This window comes from Sorex araneus, chromosome 6, assembly GCF_027595985.1.
Source record: "Sorex araneus isolate mSorAra2 chromosome 6, mSorAra2.pri, whole genome shotgun sequence".
Classification (NCBI taxonomy): Eukaryota; Metazoa; Chordata; class Mammalia; order Eulipotyphla; family Soricidae; genus Sorex; species Sorex araneus.
This window is the reverse complement of record NC_073307.1, coordinates 161,527,342-161,541,747: the sequence shown is the minus strand read 5'-3', so window position 1 is coordinate 161,541,747 and position 14,406 is coordinate 161,527,342. Positions and strand designations below refer to the sequence as shown.

The 14,406-nt window shown below is 42.9% G+C and overlaps 1 protein-coding gene across 1 annotated transcript in view; it reads right to left on the bottom strand.

Annotated features, from left to right (window-relative positions):
- Nucleotides 1-7,372, bottom strand: part of LOC101558667 (organic anion transporter 7) — a 29,636-nt gene extending 22,264 nt beyond the window's left edge. The window contains exons 1-2 of the mRNA XM_055142772.1: nucleotides 6,971-7,372; nucleotides 6,185-6,288 (exon numbers count right to left, since the gene is read on the bottom strand). Coding sequence (XP_054998747.1) covers nucleotides 6,185-6,288; nucleotides 6,971-7,372 — 506 coding nt within the window. The remainder of the gene's footprint in view (nucleotides 1-6,184; nucleotides 6,289-6,970) is intronic.
- Between the last annotated feature and the right edge of the window lie 7,034 nt (nucleotides 7,373-14,406).

Below are 14,406 nucleotides of genomic sequence, written 5' to 3'. Positions count from 1 at the left end.
GGCCACACCCGGTGATGCTCAGGGGTTCCTCCTGGCTCTGCACTCAGGAGTTACTCCTGGTGGTGCTCAGGGGATCAAATGGGATGTCAGGGATTGAACCTGGGTCAGATGCATGCAAGGCAAATGCCCTAGCCACTGTGCCATGGCTCCAGCCCCATTTTGATGGGGGTGAGGAAATGGTTCCCAAGCAATGCTCAGGGGCCTGCATCTACTCCAGTCAATTACAAGGTTCCACTCTAAGGCTCAAGGATGTGGTACAGCTTGGGCCTTGGGGTACCTGGGACCACCAGGACCATTCCTGGCAGTGCTCAAGGGTCTCCAGGGCTACACCCAGAGGTGTTTTGGGAATCGTGAAGTACAGAGGATTGAACTGGGGTCAGACACATCCTAACCCCTATTCCCATCCCCCAGAAATCTTTGTGTAAATTTAAGTCATGTTGCATTATAACATGTTTAATGTTTTACGTTGTTTCAGGTGTGCATCATTATAAATGCCTGCATTTACAGCATTTAGTTCACCAGTAAAGAATCTATTTTGTCCTGTTCCATCCATTTGTTCCTTGGCCTCAATTCCCCACTCTTCTTCCCTCTTCCCTTGGGGAACTACAAATTAATTTTAATTTTGTAGAAATTAAAATTTTGTAGAAATTTTGTAGAAATTAAAATTTGTACAACAAATTTTTATTTTGTTGTATGAGTCCATCTGTTTATTTTATTTTTGGTGCTTGGGCCAAACCTGGCTGTGCTCCAGGTTTACCCCGGTTTCTGTGCTTAGAGGTCACTCCTGGTGGGACTCAGAGGACCATATGTGACGCCATGTACAGGGAAAGCACACTACCCACCGTCCAATCTCTCTGGCCCCATCTGCTTCTTAAAAATCTCTGATGGGTGCATTTTTTTGGAATAATGAATCTGCTTGCCTTCCACTTGCTCAAGAAAAGGACTGTAATGTCTGTACACAAGATAAAAGCAACGACCTCAACTTGTACAGAGTGAGCAAAAGCAGGGAGACTGGTGGGAGGAGTATGCGTCCTCCGAAGAGGAGATGGAGAGCAATTTAAGGAGCATCCTGTCTCTGTCAAGTGAAATTCACACAGTAGATAGTGACAGGTGGCAGCACATGTGGAAACTACTCTCCCCACCCCACACTCCATGGTCTGGAGAACCAGATCAGAGATGGAGAGAAATCTGGAATAAAAAGAGTAGAGATACCGAAAAAAAAATGTGAAAGGTCAAGTCAAGGATAATGGGAAAGATAAAAGTCCCAATTGCACAATGGTCAAATGGCTTCCAAAATATACAACTGGCAGACTCAACTCAAAGCAGGCCAACTAAGGGCAGGAATTCAACTAGGTTAGGTGGCACAGAAACAGGAGCTATTCACTCTCACACATAAAGATTACTAGCTAAAATAAAGGAATCAGTATGATTTGCGCATGACAATGGAAAAGAGAATGTTTAGAAGTTAATATTTATATGTTCAAGATGTAATTCAAACAAAAGAACCAAGGGGGGAAAACAGGAATTTATTCCCAAGAAAATAAAATTCTTACCTTGAGATAAGGCAAATTTTGGAACTAGCAAGAATGTTAAAGTAGGGGCCGGAGCGATAGCACAGCGGGTAGGGCATTTGCCTTGCACGCGGCCGACCCAGGTTCAATCCCCGGCATCCCATATGGTCCCCCAAGCACCGCCAGGAGTAATTCCTGAATGCAAAGCCAGGAGTAACCCCTGAGCATCGCTGGGTGTGACCCAAAAAGCAAAAAAAAAAAAAAAAAGAATGTTAAAGTAGTAACATCATTATCCTTAAGATCATAAATAAAATGCAACAATATACAAAATTGCATCCGATAAATGAGCACTTTTAGCAACCGAAGCAAACCAAGTTAAAGAGATTTAGTTTCTAGAAAAGTAAAGTTTGGGTTGGGGGTAGGAGGGTGGGTGGTTAGGCCACACCCAGAGATGCTCAGGGATTACTCCCGACTCTATACTCAGGAATGGGGTGCTGGGGAATCAACCCCAGTCTGCTGCATACAGGCAAGTGCCCTACCTGCTGTACTATCTCTCTGGCCCCTGAAAAAGTAGATTCTGATATAAAACTCTACTGGCTAAACTTAATAGCCATGTGCACACAAGAGAAGGAATGTGTGAACTTGAAGACAGATCAATAGAACTTATTCTTGGTAAAGAACAGGGAAAGATTGATTGTAGGAAGTGAATATGGAGCCTCAGAGTGGATGACACAAGGAGTGAAATTTGATTGATTCTGCCAGTTGTATGTTTTGGAAGCCATTTGACCATTGTGCAATTGGGACTTTTATCTTTTTCATTATCCTTGACTTGACCTTCCACATTTTTTTTTGGTATCTCTACTTTTTATAAAAGTGGCTCTTTTATAAAAAAATAGACTTAAGAGCAATTGGGGAGGATGAGGGAATGAATGTAGCTCACGGTAGAATGCTTGTCTTGCTTGTGTGGCCCCACTTCCATCCCCAGCACCCCCTCCCCAACACACACACACACACACACACACTCACACACACACATACACACACGGAGTTCTAGGTGGACATCAACACTGAACTTTTTAAAACCACGGAAATTTTTCATTAATTCCTTTACTCCACTCATATACCTCCTTCCTATTAGTATTGTGCACCAAGTAATTCATCTGTTACCATCAAACCTACATTGCTGGCTTGTTATCCCCAAACGTATAGTGTTTGTTTAGACTACACGACTACACTATTGATTCTGCACCTTTCTTCTACGGTCTTCATAAATATATAAGACAAGTACTCAACATTTATATATCATAAAAGATGGTTTAATTGCCCTCAAACTTCTCAGTGCTCCACTTACTCATTTCTATCTCCCCCACTAATCACTAATTTTATTTCGCTGTCTCCAGAGTTCTGACTACATAGTTCAGAATTACACTAGATGGTATCATACTGTCTGAATGATTTCTGTCTTCATAACATGCATTTGAATTTCCTCCATGACATTTAATGACTAATACTTTAACACTGAATAACATTTCATTGTCTTGCTTTTTCAATAGCATTGATACTTGTGGTCTTGGTATACACAGTTATCTACCCCTACCACCATCAAAGTGCTCATGATGCCCTCATCCTTGTGTTAAGTCACTTCCTGTCCAACTACTCCCCTGCCTAATTTGGTGCTCTCATTTTGTACTGTAGTACCCAGGGCTTGTTAACAATTGTTATTGTCTATACCCCTGTTTGGTTCCCCTAGACACCAGAGGTGAGGGAGATCAACTTGTGTTTGTCCTTCTCCCTCTGGCTATTTCACACAGCAAGATTCCCTTCAGTTCCATCCAAATTGCAATGAATTACATAATTTAATTGTTTTGTTTTGTTTTTTTGCTTTTTGGGTCACACCTGGCAATGCACAGGGGTTACTCCTGGCTTTGCACTCAGGAACCCCTGGTCATGCTCAGGGGACCATATGGGATGCTGGGATTTGAACCCGGGTCGGCCGCGTGCAAGGCAAATGCCCTACCCGCTGTGCTATCTCTCCAGCCCCAATTTAACTGTTTTTTATGACTGCATAATATTCCTTTGTGTCTGTATACTGTGTATAGGTATACCTTCTATATACAGTTTGTATATACCTTCTATATACTTCTTTTTTCATTCTTCTGTCATAGGACCTTTGGATTGTTTCCACATGCCGAAGGACTATAATGAAAATAGGTATGCAAACATATTTTCTGATTATTACTGTTTTCATATTTCATAAATATATGCCAAAAACAGAATTGCCTTAACGGGTAAGTTGTAAGTAATGAAATTGAAACAGTAATAAAAATCTCTCCAAGAATGAAAGGCTGGGTCAGATAGGTCCACTACTGAGTTCTATCAAACCTTCAAAGAAGCCTTATTATTTATACTCCTCGCCTAATGTTTTGTATATCTTCGTTAGTGTTAATTTCATGTCAAAATCTTTTTACAGTAAAAGCATTCAGAAAGCTAAAAAGAAAATAGAACTGTCTAGGCTCATTTATAGATATTTGTCATAATGTTACACCCAGTATCTTATGCAAGAATTCAGGATTAAATGCATCCTATCTAAGATCAGAAATAATGTAAAAATATTAGGTCTCATCACTTAAAATCAGGATTCTACCCAAGGTCCTATCTATTGTTTTTCTTTCATTTGGGATCACATTGGCAGTGCTCAAGACTAACTCCAGGTTCTGTGCTCAGGAACCAGGTCGTACAACCTAGTGACACTTGTAGGACCATAAGTGGTGCCAGGGGTCGAGCCTGGGTCAGCCACATGAGAGGAAAGAGCTCTAGCCACTGAACTATCTCTCTGGACCTATTCTTTAAAAAAAATTAAGATATCCTCAAAAGTTAACTAAGAATAAATTTAGGCCTGGAAAGATAGTACAGCTGCTTTATATGTGACCAGCTAGGATTCAATTCCTAGCACCACCCTGCTAGGAGTGATCCCTGAGCACAGAGCCAGGTATAAGTGCTGAACACAGTCAGCTGTGACCCACCCACCCAGAAAAGGGGATAAATTTAGTGGAAAATGCACAGCTTTTTTTCAAACTAGAAAACATTGCAAAGGGAAATTCAAGAAAATCTAAATGAAGGGAGAGTTAAAGCATATTAATGATAAAAAAATGACAATCTTACCAACCTAGTTTATAGATTCCATAAAATATCGATTTAAAATCCAAAGAAGAATTACCAGACTGTCAACATCACATTATGTGTTGACTGATTTTGATCTCTCTCTATGTGGAATGGTTTTGCTTGCAATCATTCTACTGTCTTTAACAAAGTCACTTTGATATTCATACATCATACTGCACAGGGTTTATTCTCTCTGCAGTAGGCAAATATACTATGAGCACATCCCGAGTTTTATTTATTCATTCTATGAATAGAATTGGGGGAGGCTCTCTCACATGGTGCTCAAGTGAGCTCTGGACCACTTCTGGCAATACCCAGTCAAGGAGGCTGGTGCTGAGAGAACACTAGGATGCAATGCTGCTTATACCCTGTGATGCTGGCTCCCCTCCCGCCCCCCACCGCCTCCAAGCAGTGCTCAGGGGCCTCCAAGATTGCACCGGGTGATGCTTGGGAACCATGTGGTGCTGGTGGTCAAACTGGGGTATAGCCACGTGCAAGACATGTCTCTTTTCTTACCAGCTGTAGTTTATTAAAGTGCTTCTATCAAAAACGAAGTTGCTTATTTTGGGGGAAAGTTCCAAGTACATAAAAATTGCTACGGTGGGGCTGGAGCGATAGCACAGCGGGGGGGGGGGCATTTGCCTTGCACGTGGCTGACCTGGGTTTGATTCCCAGCATCCCATAGGGTCCTCTGAGCACCACCAGGGGTAATTCCTAAGTGCATGAGCCAGGAGTGACCCCTGTGCATCACCAGGTATGACCAAAAATTTTTTTAAAAAAGTTGTAGTGTCATAATATTGCAAATATTGCCTTTCGACATTACAAAGTAGCATATTTCTTTGTCATCTCTCTGGTCTTCTTAATGAAACTTTATTCTACTAGCTTGTTTTTAATTTCTTATTATAGTTTAGGGAGCAGGGTTAACAATACTATTTACATTTATGGTATTATGTACAAATTACTACATCTCACTGACATCAAAATCGTCAGGACCTGTCTCTTTGTCCCTATGTCACCTCTGTTCCTATCTTTCTTCTGCCCAACAATCCCCCCCATTTGTCAAGCAACAGTTATGGTATATTCTATTACCTCCTTTAGCCACCCCCATGTGTTTCAGATCTTCCATCTATGTTCCTGTATAACTTCCAACCTAATTATTCCCTTCCTTTCCCCCCCCCCCGACCTTCATTTACTGTAATTCTCCACTGCATTTCTAGCACCTTGAAAACCAAGGCGCCCCTCCAAGACTGTTTAATTTGCAATAAATGTTTCTTAATGGTAGATCGGTTCAAGAATTTATAAAAATATCCAAGTAAAGAGAGCTCTTATCCAAGGCTGGAGAGAAAATACAGCAGATAGGGCATTTGCTTTGTACATAGTCAGCCTGGGTTCTAACCTCGGCACCCTATCCTCGGTCCCTGGAGGCTATTAGGAGTGATTCCTGATTACAAAGCCAGGAGAAAGCCCAGAACAAAACAAAACAGAGAGAACGCTTATCCAGAAACACTCACCTGTCTGATAAATTGCCAAATATGATACCCCCTATTAACATTCCAGTCATAAAGAGGAAATTGCTCACTGATTTTAATGACTGAGATTCACAGACCAGGTCCCACTGAAAGAAAAAAAAAACAAGCAAAGGCGAGCACCATAGCCATTTATATTCCCTCCATGGAGGGGAACCTTGATTAAAATGGTTTAAATGACTGACATGCTTCTATCAAGCCCTATATTTTCTTACTTAATTTTTCCACTAAGTGACCTTTATTTGTGACTAAGCTATTAATCTAGAAGTACCTTTCTTTGAGGATCTGACACGAAACCTTTTGGTTACATTAACACCATGTGTTAGTCCCTATAAATTGATTTTCAGTTTGACCAAAGACAAACATTATTTAAGGATGTTTAAATCGTGACCCATGCTTGAATGTCACCTTCTTATATGACCATGCTGGGTAATCTGGGTATGGAGATTTTCATCAATATCCCAGCTATCTCTAATTTGCAAACAACGCTGAGCATTATGAAATAATTTGCTTATCCCTTGATCTTGCTAAGAATAAAAGCCATAGCATAGCATATAATATGCCATAGGATGGCATATCAAAGCTATATAATAATGAACTTATTCAATATGTGTCTGGCACTTCATAATCAACCATATGTGCTGAAAGAATGAAGCATCTACTCAGTGCAAAAAGTTAGGACACTCACTCAGAGGCATTTTAAGGCATCATTTGGAGGCACGTTCATCGACTTTAGTCCTGGGATCACGAGAGTTAAACAGGGCTTCTCACCTTAGTAACAGTGGTGGAAGGAAAGATTTTTTGGTCATACACCCAGCCGTCCACGCAAGGCTCTGTGTCTGGCTCCGTCGTGTTGGAGAATCTCCCACTGGGGTGAAGGAGCTGCCACTGGGGGTGGACAAAACGTCGGCACTTCTCTGGCATCAGGTTGGAATCCTGTGGGATGGAGATTTTGAGGAGGTCATCTTGGCTGAGGACTTCAATGTCATTAGCAGAAAGAGTAGCATTGTCAAGGAGCTGGACACGACAGCGGTGATCAGGGACGGCCGCAGTGAAGTTCTCGAGGATAAGATGAGGGTATGTTATGAGGCTGGAGAGACAAAGAAAAACCATCTGAAGGATCTGAAATCTCCCCAGAACTCCCACTTGGTCCAGGAGGCTTTGAAAAGCCATCAGGGTAGAGCAGGTGATCCCCACACAGGAGGCCAAATGACTTTTGGAGAAAGGTTCGAAGGGAGGCAATGTTCCCTCTTGCTCTGTCGCACTGAGCGTTTGTTGATGCTGAGTTCACACTTTCCTCTGTGGGTCAGCACAACCTTCATAACTGGGCCAGATAGGCTGTTTCTTCACCACTGGGGCTGGAGAGGCAGTGCTTGTCTTTAAAGTCACAGACAGAGATATTTGATGGGCTATTTCCCATAGATAATAAATTAAAACTGCTTAAAGTTCAACTTTGAGAAAATTCTTTATGCCAGCACATTCCTAAAAGTTCACTAAAGGACTTTGACTCCCCCCGTCCAACAACCCCCTTTCTCTGTCAACAAAACAATAAACCTGCTATTCTTTTCGGCCCTTTCCAGAACATGTCCATTTGTGGGGCTTAAAGGCAGAATGGCAAGCTCACTGCTGTAGGCTGTGGAATGTTCCTTAGCTTACCATGGTGGAAAAATGGGGGTCAGAGGCTGGTAGGTTGACCGGGGTGAGACACCGTGGAAGGTGAGGTATTGGAAAGTTGTATGCATGGAACCCTATTGTTGACGGTATTGTAAATCACAGTGCCTTCATTAAATCTTAATTAAATTAAACAAGACATTACTGGTGCCCATTTGAGCAAATCGATGAGCAACGGGATGACAGTGATACAGTGAAATCTTTCTAAGAATAAAATTAAAATGCTTATAGTGAAATCGTTTCGATTTGCTGTGAGAAATGTTGAAAGTAAGTGCACTGCTTGGATAGCAATAAATTTTGATGAAACTAATTCATGGAAATGATGCCAAGTGAATTTAAAAACAAGTGGGGGGCTGGAGCAATAGCACAGCGGGTAGGGCATTTGCCTTGCACTCGGCCAACCTGGGTTCAATTCCCAGCATCCCATATGGTCCCCTGAGCACTACCAGGAGTAATTCCTGAGTGCAGAGCCAAGAGTAACCCCTGTGCATCGCCGGGTGTGACCCAAAAAACAATAACCAGAAAAAAAAAGACAAGTGGAATATGGCACAATCCTTCCCTTTTGGTATGTGACACTCTACTTCAGATTAAATCATGGCTTCACATTGAAAGTAAGTTTTTCTGGATGAGGGCATGGTGGGTCTTGATGAAGAGCAGAGAGCTGAGAGTAAACTGGTGTAGACATTTCCTTTTACAGGCTTGTGGATTTGTTAGAAGTATTTATGAGACCTTTTCTGTGCTTACCTAGAAAACCAGCAATGTGTAACTCAAGGTCTATAGAATAAGGACCATAAAAGACATGGTAAAGCACATATATGGCAAGTGCCCAGTGAGCTTCAGAAGTATCAAAGAGACAATATGGATGAGGTAAAATATTCATTCATTTTAGTTAGTACTGAAATATTCATTAATTTTCTTTTCTTCTTGTGGTGGGCATTGTGTAGCGGTATGGCTCTTCTAAAACACAATATCAGTTTTGCTATTGTAAATCATGATATCTCAATAAAACTGGTGTGGAGGAAAGGAATTCTTGTGAAGCCTTGTTGAGATAAAAACCATAGATTATACAAGACACTTAAAAAGGTTCAACTCCATGTCCAGCGTAGGTAAGAGATATTCTCAATAACCTTTCACTAGCTTTCACTAGCAATAATGCCAAAAAGGAGAGGGGGGGTGGAGAGGAAAAGAGAGAGAAAGCAGAAATGCACCCGTCATAAAGGCAGGTAGGAGATGGAGGGTGATGGGAGGGAACCTGGGGACACTGGTGGAGGGATGGGTGTTGGAACACTGTCTGACTGAAATTCAGTAATGAACAGCTTTGTAAGGTTCATTATCTTATCTCTATCTCATAGTGATTCCATTAAAAACTTTCAATTTAAAAAAAAAAAGACAACTCCATGGTTTTAGCTATGCCCATCCCCTCTCTCAGAGCCTAATGTATGTCTCGCCACAAAAGGAAATCTGTTGAAGTTTTGTTTGTTTTTGTTTGAGGACCACACCCAGCTGTGTGTTCAGCTTGCTCCTGGCTCTAAACTTAGGGAATCACTCATTTTTTAAAAATTTTTTATTAGTGAATCACCGTGAGGTACAGTTACAAACTTATGAACTTTCATGTTTGCCTTTCAGTCATACAGTGATCGTTTACCCATCCCTCCACCAGTGCCCATTCTCTTCCACCAATGTTCCCAGTAACCCTCCCACCACCCCCACCCCAAACCCCACCACCCCACCCTGTCTCTGTAGCAGGGCATTCCCTTTTGTTCTCTCTCCTTTTGGGTGTTGTAGTTTGCAATAGAGGTATTGAATGGCCATCCTGTTCGGTCTATTGTCTACTTTCGGCATGCATCTTTCAACCCGAATGGGTCCTCCCAACATCCTCTACTTGGTATTCCCTTCTCTATCTCAGCTGCCTTTTCTCCCAGCATGTGAGGCCAGTTTCCAAGGTGTGGGGCAGACCTCCTGGTCCTTATCTCTACTACTCTTGGGTGTTAGTCTCCCATTCTGTCACTTTATATTCCAAAGATGAGTGCGATCTTTCTATGTCTGTGTCTCTCTTTCTGACTTATTTCACTTAACATGATACTTTCCATGTTGATCCACATATGCAAATTTCATGACTTCATCTTTTCTAACAGTGTTAGGGTCCGTTGTCGATAATTACCCCCTCCGAATCCGCACAAAGAGCTCAGCCAGTAATGTAATAAACAAGCGGAGTTTATTAGCCAGCTAGCTGGGGTCAAGCCTTTAGGCACGCAGGCCCAGGCAAGACCCCAAGCAAGGGAAAAGCCGCACAATTTATAGTCAGTGCTTACATCTACTTACTTTTTTTTTTTTTGCTTTTTGGGTCACACCCAGCGATGCACAGGGGTTACTCCTGGCTTTGCACTCAGGAATTACCTCTGGCTGTGCTCAGGGGACCATATGGGATGCTGGGATTCAAACCCGGGTTGGCCACGTGCAAGGAAAATGCCCTACCTGCTGTGTTATTGCTCCAGCCCCAAGAAAACATACTTTCAAATAGTGCAAATAAGTAATTACAGATAGGTGATTCAGACATATTTTCAGAACATTCTGGCGGCTGCTAATAGTATAAACGGGCAGTTATAGATAGGCAGATAGGTGATCTAGGCATGTTTTCAAAACATTCTAACAGCTACTCACCCTACTTGTGTTTAACTGGCTTCTATAAACAGTTAATAGTGGTTATGAAACTATTTGCCAAGGCCGAGTTTTCAGCCCAATTGACCTTCCCTCACAGATGGCTAGGGGGGGAAGGAGGGAGGGGAGGTTTAAAGAAAAACTAAAAGGTGTAAGTAAAACAAGACGTGGAGCAGGGACCGGGCATGATGGAGTCATTCCTGCCCCGCTCTGTGTCCAACAACAGCTGCATAGTATTCCATTGTGTAGATGTACCAAAGTTTCTTTAACCAGTCATCTGTTTGGGGGCACTCCGTTTTTTTTTCAGATTTGGGCTATTGTAAACAGTGCTGCAATGAACATACAAATGTAGATGTTATTTCTACTATGATTTGGCTATAAGGAACAATGCTACTATGATTTTCCATAGACATATCTGTGTTAATACATTTGGAATTTTTTTTTCTGTTACTTTTTGCCTCTTCAGGATATATTCCCAGGAGTGGTATTGCTGGGTCAAATGGGAGCTCAATTTCTAATTTTTTGAGAATTGTCCATACTGTTTTCCAACAGGGCTGAACTAGTCAGCATTCCCACCAGCAGTGAAGGAGAGTCCCTTTCTCCTTACATCCGCGTCAACACCAGTTGCCTTTGTTCTTTTGGATGTGGGTCAGTCTCTGTGGTGTGAGATGATATCTCATTGTTGTTTTGATCTGCATCTTAGGGAATCACTCTTGGTGGAGCTTGAGAGACCTTTTGAGGTGCTAGGATCAAATCCCTTCTTGCTGCGTGCAAAGCAAGTATTTACCCACTGTATGATTTCTCAGGCCCAGAAAATCTGTATCATTACTAGTGACCCCATTTCTCACAGCCTGACCCGTGGTAACCATCAATCCACCTCTGTTGGTTAGGCTTGCCAAATTGATATATTTTATAGAAGTCAACTCACAAAATACATTGGACCTTTGTCTGTCTTTTTTCACTTTTTCACTTAGCATAATGTTTTCAAGGTTCATCAGTGCTGTAGTATATATCAATTTGTGGTTCCTTTTCAAGTATTTCTTTGTTTACATGTACATAAGGATATACTACGTTTTGTTCTCCATATATCAGTTAATGAACATTTGGGATTTTTCTGCTTTGGCTATAAGGAACAATGCTACTATGATTTCCCATAGACATATCTGTGTTAAAACATTTGGAATTTTTTTTTCTGTTACAGAGCCACAGGCTGGAGCAATAGTATAGCGGGTAGTGCATTTGCCTTGCACATGGCCGACCAGGTTCGATTCCTCCGTCCCTCTCGGAGAGCCCAGCAAGCTACTGAGAGTATCCCGCTTGCATGGCAGAGCCTGGCAAGCTCCCAGTGGCATATTCGATATGCCAAAAACATACCAAGTCTCACAATGGAGATGTTACTGGTGCCCGCTCGATCAAATCGATGAGCAACAGGATGACAGTGATACAGAGATACAGAGACAGGAGAAAGCCCTGGAAAAGGTTCACTAGTGGGTGAGGCTCTGCCCAAGTGTGTGGAGAGCAGCTATGAGCAGGGCGGCAGTTGAGTTGTGAAGGTTTTTGGCTGTTGGGGCTGGGCCCCCAGGGTGGGGAGGGATCCCACCCGCCCCTTCTGGGGCCCCCGATTGGAACAGCCTGGCCCAGGGGCTGGCAGCATGGTTATGGGGAACATCATATTGTGCTCCCTTCCAGGAGAGAAGGACATGTGATCTGGATGGTGGCCGATGATGGAATTATCCCGTGCCAGCCAGAGGCAGCTTATGGGCATGTGTAGGATAATATAGCCTCGGGTAGTTTAGGTTTATTGGGTTACTCCCATCACAGTGCTCCCATTCCTCTTTGCTTATTTGTAGCTTCTTTCTTAGTGTTCTGTTGACTTGTAAATATTGTTTTTCTCTTCTCCTTGAATCCTTTGCATAGTTTATCCAGAGCAATGTCCTTTTTGTATGGACACAGGAAGACTTAGCAAATGCTATGCTTTTGTAACCTGGGAGTCATTTGACTCTACATGATATTTTCCTCCTGAGCATCTGTTCTCTCGACCTAAGTCTCAGCTGCACTTACTTCTTAGTATCTCCAAAAGCAGGGTCCCGACGAGGGATGAGACAGACCCAGGGCAAGCGGTGAGTTGTGTGCTACCCTGGCATTGAGATGGGCCTGGCCAAAGTGCCTAATGCTTAACTATAAGTTAAGAGCTTGATCATGGACAAATGTTGTCATGACCCAAACAGTGATAACTAGATTTGGACCCTGCTAGGGTGAGGAATGATTAATCTGGCCTGAGTGCTATAGTCTGAGTCTGTGGCAAGATGTTGCCAGGAGAGCTGCCTTGCAAGCCTCAATGTATCTCTTGCTATGTCCATACAAAAATAACTAGTATTTATATGTTAATGCGTGTTTGGAATAAGGAAAAGAGAAAAACACCTTAAGAGTCAGGAGGGGCTTTGGAATGCCCTGCCCTTAGGAAGAGCTTTCTTATGATGATTTTGCTACCTGGCTGTGTGTAGCCTAGGGGCAAGGGGGAGAGAGAAAGAGGGAAGAGAGAGACAAGAGAATAGAGAGAGGCTGCAGTAGATCCAGAGAGAGGACGGAGCTAGAAGTGCGGGAGATGGGAAAGATGGAAGATTGAATAAATGGTAACTAATCAACAACCAGCTTGGTCCTCGTTCTTCCTTTGGCTGTCCTTGGCCAACAGCCGTGCCTATACAGCCCATACACAGCGGTTCCTGAGCACCAAATGTGGGTGGTGAGACAGAGCCGCCCGGAGAGCCCGAGAGTGCACATGCCCCTCAGTGTGCTTTAGTTTTTTACAGGCATGACTGCTGGATAGTGGCTTTTTTTTTTTTTATCACACCTGGCGTTGCACAGGGGTTACTCCTGGCTTATGCACTCAGAAATTACTCCTGGAAGTGCTCAGAAGACCATATGGGATGCTGGGAATCGAACCCGGGTCGGCCACGTGCAAGGCAAACGCCCTACCCGCTATGCTATTGCTCCAACTCCTGGATAGTGGCTTTTGAAGCATAATGTTTTGTTCTGTTTTGTTTGATGGTGCCGGGGGTTAAAGTGAGGGCCTCCTGGATGTGATGCATATGCTGTACCACTGAGCCACATCCTTGGCCGTGAAGCACAACTTTAAAACTTGGATAAACTTCAACCCGTTGAAGTTCTTTTTTTAATCAAGCGTTCTTTATAGGTTGAATTTGACAAGTTATACGTGATGCAAAAATATGACAATTTCATCCTTTTATTCTCTTCTAGAGGTTTTACATTTATCTATGATTCAGTTTGAGTTCCTTTTTCCTTCATGGTATATTTAGTATCACATTTCACTCAAGTGAGAGAAGGAATCTGGAGTTCTGACCTCTGTCGATGGTCATGAATCAGGGACGCTGTCTCGTTTGCCAAGGCTTCAAAAATCAGATGGGCCAGACACGTAATGCAATTCAGAGATGACCGCTGGACTAGAGCTGTAACCGACTGAATTCCACAGGATGTCAAAAGACCGCTCGGCCGCCCACCAACGAGATGGTCAGACTTCTTTGTCAAAACCCTGAATGAATGATTTGAGGCTCTTCCTGTTCCTGGAGCAAGCAGATATCATTGGGCTACACTAGCACGTGACAGGGACAAATGGAGATGCTACTGGTGCCCACTTGAGCAAATAAAAGATCAACGGGATGACAAGTGATACAAGTGATATTGGGCTGGATCGATAGCACAGTGGGTAGGGCGTTTGCCTTGCATGCAGCTGACCTGAGTTCGAGTTCCCCATCCCTCTGGGAGAGCCTAGCAAGCTACCAAGAATATATTGCCCGCACAGCGGAGCCTGGAGAGCTACCCATGGCGTATTCGATATGCCAAAAACAGTAACAACAAGT